The sequence below is a fragment of the Neolamprologus brichardi genome, chromosome 20 (genome assembly GCF_056152115.1).
Source record: "Neolamprologus brichardi isolate AB-2024 chromosome 20, ASM5615211v1, whole genome shotgun sequence".
NCBI classification, from domain to species: Eukaryota; Metazoa; Chordata; class Actinopteri; order Cichliformes; family Cichlidae; genus Neolamprologus; species Neolamprologus brichardi.
In genome coordinates this window covers 18,626,787-18,643,179 of record NC_142123.1, presented here as the reverse complement: position 1 = coordinate 18,643,179, position 16,393 = coordinate 18,626,787, and the positions used below count along the sequence as shown (strand labels likewise).

The window sequence follows — 16,393 nt, the reverse complement described above, 5'->3', positions numbered from 1 at the left end:
TTGAATAAAGTGTATTTTACTGAAACAGTAGGCACACGTTTGAAATCTTCACAGTCACCCTCCAGAACAAATGAAATGCTAAACTTAAGGTACAATAAACACTATAAAAAACTAAATGTATTCGTAATCAAACTTTTTTCTACACTGCCTAGGTAACACAGCAGCCCTCCCAACCACAGGGCACAGTGAAGTTTTCAGTGTATACGTTGGAGCTGACGGCCATTTGGTCAGAAGACAGTTACAAAATATCCATCAATGAAAATTGTCTTGGGACCTGAATTCAGCCGAGAACTATTTAACATGGGGAATCCTGAGCACGTCCTGTTAGTGCAGTAATAGCTGAGCTGCCATTGAGAGCTGTGTATGTATTGGATGAGAAGAACTATGAGTCTTTGAGCATGCTGATCTGAGCAAAAATCTTGAGTGCAGGCCCCAGTTTGATGTTCATGGTTCCCATTAGGTGGTCCTCCTTCAGCAGCAGCAGGGCCTGCCCGTCGATCTCCTGAGAGCGGAACTCCTCTGCAATTTCCAGGCAGCCTGCAGCAACAGAGCGACAACGGTGAGTTCACAGCTCACCTGCAGTCCTTACAGAGAACAGTAAAACAATCTATCGGAAATCTCTTTGCAAGAATCAGAACAGGACACTGCTGAAGTCAGGCATCAAAGAAATTACTATGATCGACTGTTGTTGTGTAATAATCAGATAGTGACAACCCTAATCTGCATAGAGGGCTGGGATTTCCATGCTGTTAACACCTGTTTGGTGTTCAGCTTCACTTCTTACAATCTCACTGCTGCCTTTGTTGTGTGGTCGACCAGTCTGATGTCCGTCAGGATCATGTTCGTGACCAGCCTCGAGGTCACGAGTAAAAATCAGTAAAAATCCTGACTACTAAATGTTCTGCAGTCAGCTGTTAGTCAAGTGGCTTTATTGTCATTCCAACCACGTGTAGTGGTGCAGTACACAGTGAGACGAGACAGCGTTCCTCCAAGACCATGGTGCTACATGGTCTACAACAAGTGTTGTGCAAAAAGTCACTTGGTGCAAGAAGGTGTGTGTCAGCGTGTTGGTCCAGTCACTGAGTGTTCTGGAGTGTGAGGGAAGAAACTGTTTGACAGTCTGGCAGTGAGGGCCGAATGCTGCGGTATTTCTTGCCAGAAGGCAGCAGGATGATGTGTGTGTGTGAGGGGTGTGTGGGGTCGTCCACGATGCTGGTGGCGTTTCAGATGCAGTCGGTGCGATAAGTGTCTGTGATGGAGGAAACAGAGGCTCCAATGATCTTTTCAATGATCTAGTTAGTGGTACTTGGGAATAACAGCAACCCAGCCATGGAGTGGTAGGCCACATAAAATCACAGTTAGCTCCAAACTTCAGGTGGTCTTCAGATTAGATTAAGAAAAGGGTGGAGAGGGGCTCATGGAGCAGTTTTCCACGGCTGAGCAACTGCATCCAAGCCTTGCATCACTAAGCTCAAAGGAGGTGGAGGAAAAAATTGATACAGCATAGCATCACCAAATTTTTCGCAGGCATATTGTATTAATATGGGGAACCCAAATATTGATATTTTATTATTATTTTTTAAAGACAGCAAATATCCCCTGACAGGAGGTAACCTTTCAGCAAATAGTCATAGCCTCACTTGGACTGATTGGTTGCAATCTCAGAGAGATTGTGCCTTCATAAATTAGACAGCAAAGCTTTGACAGAGTGTCAGAAGTACAGACATTATTGAAATAGGCCAAAGTGCAAATACCTGAATTAAAAAAAAATACTGCAGTAAAAGTTGAAGTATTAAATCAATTTTACTCGAGCATAAGTAAACAAGTGAAATGTACTCAAAGTAAGGAAGTAAAGAGTAGCTCCATGAAGGACAATTCTACCAAAGGTAACTAAACCTAGTTTTACATTAGACTAGAACGGGAGAATACAAATCTACTTTCTAATTCTAATGAATGCACTAAGCTTAAACGAGTGATGCAGGACACAAGCAGTGAAAGGCAGTTTCCAAACATCATTATTTTCTGTTGCCTATATTGTAGAGGGTGACTTTGCCTCTGCATCTAAACAGAAAAACGTTTACAGTCGGGGTTTAAGGTGGGATTCAGTAACTCTACATCAGTTGTGATTATTAGTGAACAGGTCAGATGACCTGCTGCTCTTTGTGGATTTACACAACTGAATTCAACTAAATGTAGGCAGATGTTTGCTGAGCCATCTTTGCTGACTTATCCTACTCTAACAGTACACTGTACACTGTCTTTATACAGTTGGTAGAAATTCAGTGAATGAATCTAAGCGACAGCAGCTCCAGTCCACATTAATCTTTGCTACATTTAATGTTGGGTTACATTAAATGTAGTGAGCAAGCTAACCTGTTTAACCTGCACAAAACTACCATGCAACATCAGCATTTGAATAACACAAAGTTGCTATACTTAGCTTGTTTTGCAGGGAGTTTCACAATGTGAAAATATACAACTTATCAAAACACATTATATACAATTTTCCAATATTTCCCAATATGGGAATAAAAATTAGGACATTACATGCAACCTTTAAATCTGCAGCTCTTACCTTTAACTATAACCTGTTCATCTGTCTTCCTCCATCTCTGACTAAAGTTACACTCTTTTATCTCCCTGGGAATCCAGCAGCTGGACCTTTAGTTAGCAACACACTGTCACAGACTGCACACACACACACACAGTTTGTGTGTTTGCTGATGTTTGTTCAGCTGACAGAAATGTTGCATTTGAAATGACCTGCTACTTAAAACACTTCAAATGCCCATTTACATTACCAGCCTTTATGGATCACAGAAAATGATCCATGTGACAGCTTTACTAGAAATGTGTTAAAATCTATAAGAAACATAGAAAACATGTCAATAAAATGAAACACTGTTGTAAAAAAAGACACGATCATTCATTGTTAACGTGATTCAGCACACAGAATGGTATCATTTTAAATCCAGTTGATCATTTTAACATTGAGTGCACTCTCACTGCTGATTCCTAAGCTGATGGTTAAACATTAGAGCTCTGCAACTTTAATCTTTAAATGGATCCAGTTTAAAGCTTACTGGAAATCACTGCAGTGAAGTTCATTTCATTTAATGAACAGGTCATCGTAACATGCGTCCTGTGTTCTCGTGACAATGTGACAGTTTGTGATTCATTCAGTGTTTTTAGCAAAGCACAGTTTAACAAGCTGCACATATAAAACACATTCAACCAGCAGTAACTCTATAATACGCTTAAAACAAACTGTAAATGTGGCACTTCCAGCCGATTTTAAACTGAAACCTGCTTCTGACGGTTTCAGCTTTTATTCTCTCAGCTGCACACTCAGTGTTGGATTTGAGAGCAAACATTAAATATAAAAGTAGAATTCAAACATAATGTATGTATGACTTTGATATACAGTGAAGGTTCTGCCAACATGTCGTGCGTGGTGTCGCAGAATGAAGTTGTGTCTAAACATCGATATTATTTATTACAGACGTTCATTAGGGAAACAAAGACACCTCCATTAAAAAACAAACCCTCCGACTGTGTGTGTACAGAGGTCAGACAGATTTTCCAGGACAGGTGATGCTACTTTCTGGAGAACTGATTGTTGATCTGGATTTTAACCTGCTTCAGAGCTAGATAGGTTCACAGCACAAGTTACCATGATGACTTACCCTGTTAAGGACTAAACCACCTTAGTAGTACAGAAAACCCTGGGTTAACCCTTAAGTTACTTGGAAAGCCAAACTTGTGTTTTGCAGTTAAATGCAGCCTTTCGTCTTCCATGGATATTCTCAGCCATCATTGCTGTTTCACTCCCCTTCACACAGACACACAGGTGGTCCTGAATACTCAGTGTCATTACATCAGTGGCTTGATGACCTGAAAACAGCCACTCTCAGGAAGCAGTTATTGTTGGTGGGGACTGTTCTACCACACTGGGCTGGCTGTCACTTCCGGTTAGTAGCACAGGTCATCTACTAACTGGAAGGTTGGTAGTTCGATCACCGCCCTCTTCAGCTTGCCTAATTAGGTTAGATACTAATTCCAAGTTACTCTCTGATGCTTCAGTTAGAGGATGGTGATCGAACTACCAACCTTCCAATTAGAAGTTGACCTGTGCTGGAAGTGACAGCCAGCCCAGTGTGGTAGATGTGGGACAACAGGTCATCTACTAACTGGAAGGTTAGTAGATGACCTGTGGCGTCTGAATTGGCGTAGGTGGTCGCACTTTTCTCCTCTCCTCTCCTTCCTTATCTTCCCTGCTTAGCCTCTTGTGTCCTTGTCTAGTCTCGTGTTTTTTGTATTACTTTTCCCTGGAACACTCTCTCACAGTCTGTTCTCTAAAACCTAAAGAGGAATTATGGATTTGATCAACTGGTCCCTGAATGCAATTGACACCCTTTTCTCAACGAGAAGTTTGGGCTCGGGTGAGTGGTGAGTTCTCAAAATGGGCTCATTGAGCGCAGCACAGATAATATCTTGGAGAAGCTTACGGCTGCCGTGAACACTCAGAATAAGACCTCTGAGCGAAAATTTGATTACACCTTGGAGAAGCTCACTGCGGTCGTGAGTTCTCAGAATCGGCTCTTTGAGCACAAGAATGACAACATCACGGAGCATAAGTTTGATAACATCATGGAGAAGCTCACGGCTCTCCAACGAGAGATTGAGAGACCAGTGTCGGACTGTTAGAAAAGCTTTGAAATTCACATGAGTTGTTCACACTAAAGTAAAAACCACCATCACTTCATGCGGCTACCACTTCGGCGCCAGCTGTGATCTCAAGGCTGGAGCTGAACAAAAACACCCTGATAACAGACGGTGCTTAGACTGTTCATCCCCTATGCAAGGCCACCTGGGTTGGCTGGAAGACTGTTTACTTAGCCTGGCAGGGCGAAGGACACTGTCTCAGCTGAGCTCTGGACACACACACATACACATACACTGATACACACTGACGCTGAGTCCAAGATGACTGACACTGGAACTTGTCTGAGAGCAGATAGTAGATACACCGATGGTATCAGTTTGAAACCCCTAGGTGGCTTCCTCTCAGGGTTAGAACATTCACAAGATTTTCACAAAACTTCAGGTCACTGAGAATTAGACTGGTTGAGATTTTTAGTTGTCATTGAGTTAAGTGCCCTTAACGATTCGTAGATTAATGTTCAGTTTAAGTTATTACAAGTTTGTCTGTCTCCATAGAAACAAATTATGAATAAATGAGAAGAGCCTCTGTAGAGTTGTGCACACTTGACTCTTTCTGCACTGTAAAGAAAGAAAAATGCACAGCTGGATATGAACGCAGGCGTTACCAGATTGAGCACCCACCTGGCAGAGACGAGATGAACTCGTAAACGTCCTCTATGTTCCACTGCCCCGGATCACTGGGCAGGAAGCCATGGTGCAGCAGTGGCAGCTCAGAGCCTTGTGTCACAGGCAGGCGCTGGGGAACTGACACGGGGGACGGGGGTCTTTTGTAGAGGGACAAATCTGAACACTGATTTGAATCCTCCTGTGCAGGGTGGACTGAGTGAGCAGTAGGCAGAGCAGCAGCAGGCTTCTGAACACAGGGAGCAGTCTGAGGGAGTCCGAGAGAAAAATGGGACTATATTGAGGTTTTTCTCTCATTTATAGGTGTAATACATCAGTCTGATTTTTTTTTAAAAAAAAAAGAAGAGAAAAGACACACATATATATATGACTATATACATATAGCATATTCAAAAGTTTGGTACCCATTTTTTTTTACCAGCAGAATCCAGAATTCTTCTTAGCCTCATGTTTATTTATATTTTGGTTGTTTGTGTTTTGATCACCCTTGTTAGTGGTAGGGTCCATGCTGATGACACTGGGAAGGCACAAGAATATGGACTAAGAGCCAGTCTGGACCTCCAGGATGGCGGCAACATGGCGGCAACATGGCAACCTTCAAACATTTCAGTTCTTCATCCTTCAGAAACTGCAAGAAGCACAAGGCCACTGAAGGACTCGTGCACTCAGGCCATCCTGATAAAGCTAGTTTCTGATTGTTTGGTCAGAGATATCCACTCTCTGGCTCGGGCAGTGCTTATCCTGTTCCTTCTTACACAAAGGAGCAGATACCAGTCCTGCTGAAAGCTTAAAGAGCTTCTATGGCCGTGTTCAGCTCTGCTAGAGTACTGAAACCTCCTCTATGCTGTTGAGACTGTACTGAGAGACACAGCAAACCCACACACTCTGCACTTCTATGTAACATTTACAGTCTGATGGATGCACTGGGAGTAACTTGGGTTCAGTATCTTACTAACATTACAATGTTAGCCACATGCAGACTGGAGCAGCCGGGGTTCAAAGCACCAACCACCACCATCTTTGCAAACCACTCTCAGTTATCCTTCACTTCATTAGGAAAAATAGTCCTGACTGTCTCACCTTCTTTTTAGAGTCTATGATGGTGTTTTTGTGGTTTCCATTCACAGCTTTTTGCTTCTTCATGTTCTCCAGGGTGGTTTTGCGGTTCGGGAACAGACCCATTCGCTTTGTGCATCCCACATTGTAACTACAAGGATAGCAAACAAGGCAAGTTCAAAATCTGTGCATCATTCACAAGTCTGAAGTAGATGTTTACGTCTGGTGTGTTGTGAATTAAGTTATTCCTTTGTCATTCTCAGTAGAAGTGTTCTTTGTATTCAGTTCCATTTTATTTCTATAGCGCCAGTTCACAACAGTAGTCACCTCAAGGTGCTTTATATTCTAAGGTAAAGACCCTAAAATGTTTTAAAATAGCTGGAACTATAGCACACAGCAAGTCACTGCACACGGGAGAGAAATATGTGACACTGAGGTCACAGGCAAAGACTGGACCAAACACTCAAGTAGCTTCCTCAGTCATATTCTCCTAAATGTTGACTAATGATGTATCAGCTCGGAGACAATATTAATGCAGTGAACCACAGTAAACTGTGAAAATGAAGACAATGATCTTACCGTTTAGCGCACACCGTAGAACAGAACCTCTTAGATCTTTTGAAGATGTAGGCAAAATCTACCCTGCCGCATAATTCACAGGTCAGCATGGGCTCCTGCTGGCCCTTTACCTCTGAGGGAACAGTCAACACAATCTTTGTGATCATCACGCTGAAACTGTTGAACATCCAGTAAAAAGAACTGCATCCAGCAGCACCAACACCAAAGCTGTTAACCAAAACAAGGGGCTAACACAACTCTAGAGTTCTACACAACTCCCTTTATGCCCAGTATTCCTGACTGCTTTCTTACACAAAATAAATGCTGAATGAAATTTAATGGCACTTTTTTGGTCTCACTGAGCAGCCAAAACACATTTATATGTGCAGCTGAGGTCACTTTGCTACTTTCAAAACCCTTCGACCAATCCCTGTGGTAGTGACAGATCACTTGTACGATATGAAATTAAATTAACAAACTGTTCCAACTTAGGGAGCTTTTGATGATACCGTCCTTCCATGAAAATGCATATGGCATTGTTCTGTAAAACGTTCCTGTTCAGAGCCAATTCAAAAGTGATGCAAAACAAGCCTCCCTGCTTGCTCTTATGCTTTTAAACATCTTCAATATGATGCTGTCCTACACCTTCTACCTCTACATGCACTCTCAGAAAAGAAATGCTGGAAATCTCCTCAATCTTGCATATAACTGAGCAAGGATGAAGGTGTGGACGGTACTGACTACAGCTTACTGTGTATTCTGAAGCTCTGCAGTCAATCAAATCTTTGTCACAAACCCAGCTGGTGAAGAAGTGTTGGGCGTGTTGGACAGGTCAAATAGGCTGAGGCACAGTAATGATTTTCATTTATACATTTATTACAAAGGGCCATCCAAAACCCTACTGACAGTTGGAAAACAGTGGGACACAAATTGATGTTGGTACAATCTACAGTACACTAGCTGATTTTGTAAGTTTGCCCACTAAATAAAGAAATCTACCTCTATAGTCTACAATTTCAGTTGATTTGAACAGTGAGAGACAGAACAGTAACTAAAAAAAATCCAGAAAAATGCATTTCTAAAAATTACATTTTATAGCTTGTCTTAGTAAAGTGTCGGGCCACCAAGAGCCACAAAAACAGCTTCATAGTCCTGGGCACTGATTTTGAAAGTCTACAAGGAATCTGAGGAATAAAGACAACCACTCAGTACAGCTTTGGACTGATTTACAGGGACAAGCGTGCCCAAACCAAGCCCATATTCTGAGAAAGAGAAATGTTTAAATTTGACAAACCCTTTGTTGACAGGCTGTCCATCTTTGAATCTGGTGTATATCTTCTTAGATTCTCTATTGAGAAAGATGGACGTTCCACCTGCAGACACAAAAACATATCAGTGCACTCATGCTTATTAAATACTGTTGGATGAAATCATTCATAAGCATGTACATGAATGAAACTTTCTTAATAGTATGACCTATAATCACTCTTGTCCTAGTGGGAAATAAAAGGCCTTGTGTCTCTCTTAAATCTTACAGCGATCAGCTGGTGGGTTATGGAGGCAGAAGTAACGTTATCCTAGAACTATTTAGGAATCAGTCTATAATTAGCAAAAACAAAAGCTTTTTAAGAAGACTGTGGTTAAAAACATGACTTAAAAGCCTGTTATACATAGTCTTTTAATAAAGATAAACAGCTCATAGTTAATATTGATGCTGAGGCTTCTTCCAACGGTCTTTTTGGGAAACAGTTTATCAAACATGTCGTTGGCTTGAATTATAGAATTACAGAAATCTGCTTAGACAGAGCAACAGAAGAAGGAAGTAATCTAAATAAATAAAAGCACTTATTAAAGCTGCAGTGAGAGTAAGATTTTATTTGTGTTGGCAAAAAATAAATAAAACAAAACAAAAATATTTTTCTCCCATTCAGCCTATCCTATTCCATGTGGCAAAACACAGGGTACCGCCTACACAGGTCATGTTGCAGGTTAACACAGAGAGACAGACATTAGTTTGCACTTACATTCATACCTATGGGCAATTTAGAATCATCACTTTAACCTAATCCCACCAACTACATGTCTCTGGATTGTGGGAGGAAGAACGAGTACCAGAGTACCTGCAGGGAACCCCACACAGACAAGTGGAGAACATGTAAACTCCCCACAGAAAGGCCCCAGATAGCTGACTCGAACCCAGGACCTTCATGGTTTCTCTGTGTTGCTCACATTGCTTATACTAATTAACAATTTAGATGGTAAGAAACCAAACAAACAACAGTGAAAATTTCAAGCTTTTTATCTTTAGTGTTTTTTGAGTAGTTTTTTATGGTTGGGAAAAATATCAAGCCTCTGAGGAGGAGTTAAAGTGACTGAATCAAACCCAGAATTTTAACTGGTATTTTTGCATTGTGTTATACACCAGGAGGCGTTGTGCAAATATGTGTTTAAAATGAACCATGCTCTTGATGTTGTAACAAAGGCACTGATTTACATGCAGTTTGTTGTACTTTTGGAGGAGCATGAAACTGAACATGGTGATACAGGCTACCACTTAGCAGTCAGGTGGCTCAGCCCAGGCAAAGTGCTCAAAGAGCACAAATTTCAGCATTTTCCCCTCAGTCACTGAACCTTACTTCACTTGTTCAGCCCAAACAGACTTTATTTATTGAACAAGCAAAAAAAACAAACAAACAAACAAACAAACAATTGAAAGACGGCACATGCAGTAAATAAACTATAGCAACAGGTCTTTGTATAAAGTTAAGGCCTTGAACTTTTGCACACACATGCACAGTGTGCTCATGTCTGGTTTTTGAAATGCTGATAAAGTTTTAGCATTTTTACTGTGCCTACATCACATTAAATTACCTCACTGTAATTTGATGTGATGTAGGCATCAAATTACAGTGTGTGCACGTGCACACACACACACGCACACAGCATTCTCCAAAACAGTAATTTCGTATAAGGCAGAAACTTAAGACACTGGGCAGGGGCGTGCACAATCCTCATCTTGTTAATGTGACATTACTCATTCAGACCAATGAATGTAGAAAACACCTGGAGCCATCTCTACTGCCCCCTGGTGTCTAGCTGCAGCACAGGCCATAAAGCAGATGGGGCTGTGGTAAAACTAAACAAAAGCACATTTTCTCAGATAAGTTTTACCCAAAGATGCTTTCAGCTGTTATTGGTCGTTCTCATTACGTGTTTGAGGGCTACCCTCTCCCATAAGTTTGATTCTAACTTCTAACTTGATGCTGTTACACCAAGGTCCAAAAGTCATCGCGCTGCCCAGTCACCAACATTACTGTTACATTACAGGCTGACCTGTTGTCCTTTTCCTTTGCAGAGCTGTTAAATAAATATCTGTAAACAGCTGCATGTTTCTGTCTCCACATCTTTTAGCGATAAACTTCACATTTGACAGTTTGTGATGATTATTTTGTCTATACAGTAACAGATGCTGACCTAGGATTTCTCACCCTGCCCAGTGACAACATATAAATATTCTTATATGTCCACTCTTAATGGTAACTACCCACATTACGTTGGACTAAACTTCAAAAAGTCAAAGAGATTAAACATCCATGTAACTGGAGTCACTACATAGGAGCATAAACAGTGTTTAGGAAAGCTGCTGATCTCAGACCTGCACAGTTTCTGCTTTAAACACTGAATATATTCAACTGCATAAAGAGAACATGAGATTTTCTTTGACAGCATTAAATAAAACCTGATGAAAGGTCTTCACTTAATCACTTTAATAAGGAATTCTTTCACATTGTGTTTTGCTAATAGAGTCTTGTTTGCCATAAAGTCATTCAAAGCCATTCATTCCAGAGTAACCAGAGAGGATAATACACAGTCCAAAACTTTAAGACCACTTGAAAAATGGCAAAAATCATATTTTGCATGGTTGGATCTTAATAAGGTTCCAAGTCGAGCTTCAATATGGAACACAAAACCTTTTTTGAGCATTAAATTTATTGAAAACAACGCTTAAACTGAAACAGGCTGTTCTAGCAGGCTGATCTCTGCGATAAGCTTCAGTCCTCCTGATGTTTCTGAAATGATGTCTCTCGGTGAGTCAACAGAACATCTGGCACAGGACAGCTGTGGTGACTGAAAGGAAAAAAGCTTCTCAAAACCTCTGGACACCCAGCTTGGTCTCCCTCACTATCTGTTCATAATAATGTGGACTCTGTTATTACATGAAAAGGACAAATTAAACTTCTATCAAACCTTCTGCTGCATTTTTAGATCTAACATTTTATTTAATGTTTCCATGTCAGCAGAGTGTTCTGTGAGTGGATCTAAGACTGTTTAAATCTGCAGTTCTATATCATCCTCAATCTTATGTTAAAATCTCAAAGAATGACTTTTAATGTTTTAATTCTAAAAGCAACTCTGCTGACTTCACCTCTGTTTAAAATAAGACAACACAAACTAAGGAGTAATAAATCCTTCAAAAATGTGTGTAGCACTGCTAACTAGCCAGTAACAAGTCTTAACACACTGCATATGCTAACAGCCAATCTAGCAAACAAATCACCACCAGGAGCTACAGAGTGATGTCAGGTGTTGTGTACAACTATAAGACGTTAAGATGTGAGTCTTTTGAATCATAGTGACGTGATTGTATTTACCTTAATTTAACAAGCTGTCAGTAACGGTAAACCCATCAGCAGATACCCTCAAACTGGAGCAGCTGGGCTACCTTAAAAAAGCAGAGGGGCATGTTCGTGGTCACGTCCAGTCGGTGTGGGTGGGAGTTCGACGCAGTGACTGCACCTCAAGTCAGTAGTGCGCTCCAGCTTTCTACAGTGAGTTTGTAAACCATCAGCACAGATCGTCAGAACCAGAGTAGCCACGTTATGTGAAAAGACAGTCACTGGACCATCCTTTATGAAATAGGGGGAGACGCCATCCCATAATTCATGACTAGGGCTGCCATGATTAGTCGACTAGTCACGATTACGTCGACTAATAAAATTGTCAACAACTAATTTAATAGTCGACGCCTCGTTTGAAGCTTTGTAAGATCACAAAAGACGCAGGAATACGTAGTAGGATTTAAGAGTGTAATAACGGACTGAAACAAAAGATGGCAGCACTGCATGTACAAGGATGCCAGCTGCCGTTAAACCCCGAAGAAGAAGAAGTAGCTCTGTCCCAGAATTCATAGCGCAGCCCAGCTCAGTTTCCAACAATGGCGGCAGCTACTTAGTTTTAATATTAGTCTTATTATTCTTTCTGGGTCACAAAATAAACGTTTAACATATTTTCAGGCGAGAATGTAGCTGTCTAAACCTCAAATATCTGCTAAGTTTATCAAGACACCACATATTTTCAAAAGCGCTCCGACGTTTTCGGAGACGTCTGTTACCCACTAGCTCGATAGCTAGCCGGGGGCTAGGCTAACTAGAGCCGTGAGAACACCGGACTCCCAGCAAATCGTTTTCAAACCCACCGCCGTCTTTCGCTACTCAGGTTAAACATATATAAGTCACTTAGATAACTTCAAAATGTTATTGTTTGGCTTTTTTTTAGTATTTTATTTGTTCCTGAGTAAATCTGTTTGGGTGAGATTAAAGTTATAGTTTTTACACAGCTGAATAAACGTCAAGCAGACAACTGATTATCAGAAGTGTGAGATGCTGGAGAATTTACTCCGGTGTCCTGTTATATTTTAGATAGCAAGGAGTTTATTAAACTTCACCGAAACAATCTAAAAATTTCATTAAAATTTAACAAACTATCATCTTGTCTTTATTTTTAGTTAGCACAGACCTTAAACACTTAAAGCTGTAAGCTAATGATAGTTATATAAGAGCAGATGCTGCTGGTGCAATAAGCTGTACGTTTTACGTCCAATGGATGAAGATCTGATTAGTCGACTAATCGCAAAAATAATCGGTGACTAGTCGACTATCAAAATAATCGTTTGTGGAAGCCCTATTCATGACCACAGACTATCAGACCATTCGTGAAAACAACTGCAATAATAAACAAAGTGGAGCAGATCATGTAGTTTTGCATTTGATGCCATAACCTCCTGATCATTCTTCAGTTTTTAACCACAACCACAGCTGAACTGTGAACACCACAACTTTGGAATATAAACTACTTCTTGTTGAGTTGTTTCTGCATGAAGAACGCAGAACGCTACACAAGCTCAAGATTATGGACTATGCTAAATTATAAAAATGTGTTTAAGGTCATCAGTGGTCATTAGTAACTGCAGTCTTTGGGATCATCATAAATTTATTTTTTCTTCAGGGCAGCTGGGATAAGTGATGGATGAAGAATTTTACTGCAGTCATGGAAATCCTAACCAGTGAGGAGTAGAGCAGGTACACAGCACGTAAATATAAGAAAATAAGATGCTTTTATTTTTTTATACATTATTGGACAGATTTACTAAGTGAGGCCAATTATTATAATGTCATAATGCACTATAATCTATATAGAAACATGAAGCCAGTTCTGCCAAGAAAATGTCAATTAGTGGCTCAAAAATCCCAAAGAGGGAGGATGAGGAGAGCACTCAGGCCTGCAAACAAAAAATAATTCGGTGTAAGGTGAAGTTTCACGCAAGTGTTTCTCTTTGAAAATGGTGAAAAGAGACGAGGATGAAAGAAAATCAATATTGTTTTTCTATAAGAAGTCTTTTGATAGAAAGAGCCAAACACTGTGCAAAGGGTTCTGAGGATTAGGACTCAGACTGTTAGAAACCTGAAGTCTGAGAGGAACAGCTGACAAACACAACACAAAACATTATATTCTGTCAGATATATCAAATCTAATCTTCTGTTGTCACTTTCAGGCTGTGTATTCATGCACTCAACAAACATTTGCATTAACAGAAACATACATAGCTCTGGTACTCACAGGGAAAGGCTCTGCACCCTCTTGGATAACGAAGCCTTCTATGAGATGGGTGAGGATGTGAGACTTGACTATGGCTTGGGCAGGTTTACTCTCTCCATTGTTTTGGGTGCTGTTAGTGTTCCCATTCCCAGAGGTCATGACTGGAGCACAGCGCACCCCTCACCTGTCAACAGGAGCAACAAGACAAACTCAACAAGTGCTCGCCATGTGGACGAAGTCTCACATTATTTGGAAGAGACAATTAAATGTTACTCAGTGTCTCTGGCAAAGCTCACCACATTGATATAACACTGATTATGAAAAGTGTTAGTTTTAATCTTTCAGCAACACTTTTGGATCCTGAATCCGTTACAGCAGCTGTTTTTTCAGTCATGTAAACTTTGGTTCTTTTGCCAACTTCTTGCACTAATCTGAGTTTTAACTCATGCTGATATAAAGACGGAATCCACTGTGTCCCGGTCCGATTTGAGCGTATATATGTGCCTTAACTGGGTGGCTGTAGCTCAGGAGGTAGAGCAGGTCATCTACTGATCGGAAGGTTGGTGGTTCGATTCCTGGCTTCCCCTACTCTGCATGCCAAATATCCTTGGGCAAGATACTAACCCCAAATTGCTCTCCGATGCATCCATCGGAGTATGAATGTGTGTGAATGTTATCTAGAAAGCACTTAGAGAGATGTGCTTGTGCGAATGGGTGTGAATGGGTGAATGCACAAGTTGTGTAAAGCGCTTTGAGTGCTCAGAAGAGTAGAAAAGCGCTATATAAGAACCAGTCCTTAACTGAATCTGAATTTCCAGATTTAAGAATGGCGTGAGCCACTCTTACAAAGGGGGACCTCAGTTAGGCTAACGTAGGGTTGTACGTGCGCGGTTGCTGTGGAAACCCACGATTTAATAAGCACCAAAAAATGAGAGAAAAAACCGTGGAATCACGCTGCCATATATATGCATGTGATCTGGATAACGTTAACACTATAGGCTGTGTGACTTTGAACAGTAAGAGCGCAGAGTGTTAGTAATCCAAACTCGCTAACGAAAACAAAACAAGGAGTTTGGCTCAAATTTAAATCGCACACATTACATTTAAGCGAAAGACCCGTGTGAACCAAATATACCTGTAAATACTATTATATATATATATATATATATATATATATATATATATATATATATATATATGCAGTGTTGCGTAAACTTACAGCTAGCTTTGAATCAAATCAGTTTAGCCAGGCGGACACTTGGACCTGCTGGTTGCGTAATGGATAAAATTAGCGCATTCAAACGCACCTTTTCTTCTCCTTAAAAAAGACATTAAAGATGAGTTCACTTACTTTTACGGTTCGAGACCGCCTCTGGATCAGAGGGATACCAGCCGTCCCAGTCCGTAACAATAGTAGAGGGAAGAAAAGCTCTTTGTTCAACGGCTCCAAACAACGCTTTCATATACTGATTACACTCCCTCCGTGAAAACGGCAAGGAGTCCGACCCGGGAATCTTTACCGGGCAACGGACCCACCGCGTTACACGAGGACGCGGAAAGTTAGCGACCCTACCATAACCGCACTATGTTTCACCATTCTCCTTCTTTCTGCACACAATACTATACACTTGGACGTGTGTGTTCATTTCTCAAGCCAAATAAAGTTACATAAAGCACTTCCGGCAAGCGCTTTCAAAATTAAAGGCCACAACCAAGAGGAAAAAGAGCTGTGCAAATATGTGCGCTTCGATTCCTGAATCTAAACTCAAATTTCCAGATATCTCTTCAGAAAACATGAACTTCTTTCTTTACATCAAATCGAAAGAAATGTTTTCGAGTGAGATGACATATATATATATATAATATTTATAATATAATACTATACTATACTATAATACTATATATATATATATATATATATATATATATATATATATATATATATATATATATATATATATAAAAATGTATAAAATGCAGTGAAACTGCAAAACACAAAAGTCTGGGTAGTGAACATATCGGACCAATGAAACGTTTCAGTCAGTTTAGTCCGTTTTGTTTATATCGCTCCACAGCAACAGCCATCCGTCCCACTGGTTGGCTGAGGAAAAGACAGGAAAAAGAGGGGAATTGAAAGACAAGACAAACAACAACAAGAGTGAATGGTATACGATTCTAAAGGAACAAAAAGGTGAACGGGATTATGAGTATAGCATTTAATTAGAGTTAATCCAAGACCGTGCAGAGTGGGACGTGCAGATCAGCCTGTGGACACGGTTCAGTTCAGCTTCCAGATGTAAAATATCTGGCTGTAATCAGCCAGATATTTTCAGGCTGATTAACATTAGGGGAATTTACGCTGTATGAATAACTGTGAGCTGCTGCAGAGATTTACAGTTTCATAGAAAATATGATTCTGTATCCTAAACATTATATTTTAGAAATAGATCGATAGACTTGTGCCAGGTTAACCATGGCCATGTTATTAAATACAATTTGAATAATTATCACCAATAAAACATCAAATAGTTGGCAGGAAAACCACGACTTCCTG

At 40.4% G+C, this 16,393-nt stretch overlaps 1 protein-coding gene across 1 annotated transcript; it reads right to left on the bottom strand.

The window, feature by feature from the left end:
• On the bottom strand, window positions 1-15,482 carry phc2a (polyhomeotic homolog 2a (Drosophila)). Its single transcript, XM_087833985.1, has 7 exons — window positions 15,191-15,482; window positions 13,861-14,023; window positions 8,258-8,336; window positions 6,985-7,096; window positions 6,430-6,556; window positions 5,347-5,596; window positions 1-537 (listed from the first exon to the last, which is right to left on the bottom strand). Exons 2-7 carry the CDS (start codon window positions 13,996-13,998, stop codon window positions 383-385), a joined length of 861 nt encoding a protein of 286 aa, XP_087690111.1. The 5' UTR covers window positions 13,999-14,023; window positions 15,191-15,482; the 3' UTR covers window positions 1-382.
• Window positions 15,483-16,393: the final 911 nt, after the last annotated feature.

Coding starts and splice junctions, on each gene's coding strand:
- phc2a (XM_087833985.1), bottom strand. CDS start 13,998: ATGACCTCTGGGAATGGGAACACTAACAGCACCCAAAACAATGGAGAG. Junction 6,557..6,984: donor TCTACGGTGTGCGCTAAACG/GTAAGATCATTG, acceptor CTATCCTTGTAG/TTACAATGTGGGATGCACAA. Junction 538..5,346: donor GTTCATCTCGTCTCTGCCAG/GTGGGTGCTCAA, acceptor CTGTTGCTGCAG/GCTGCCTGGAAATTGCAGAG.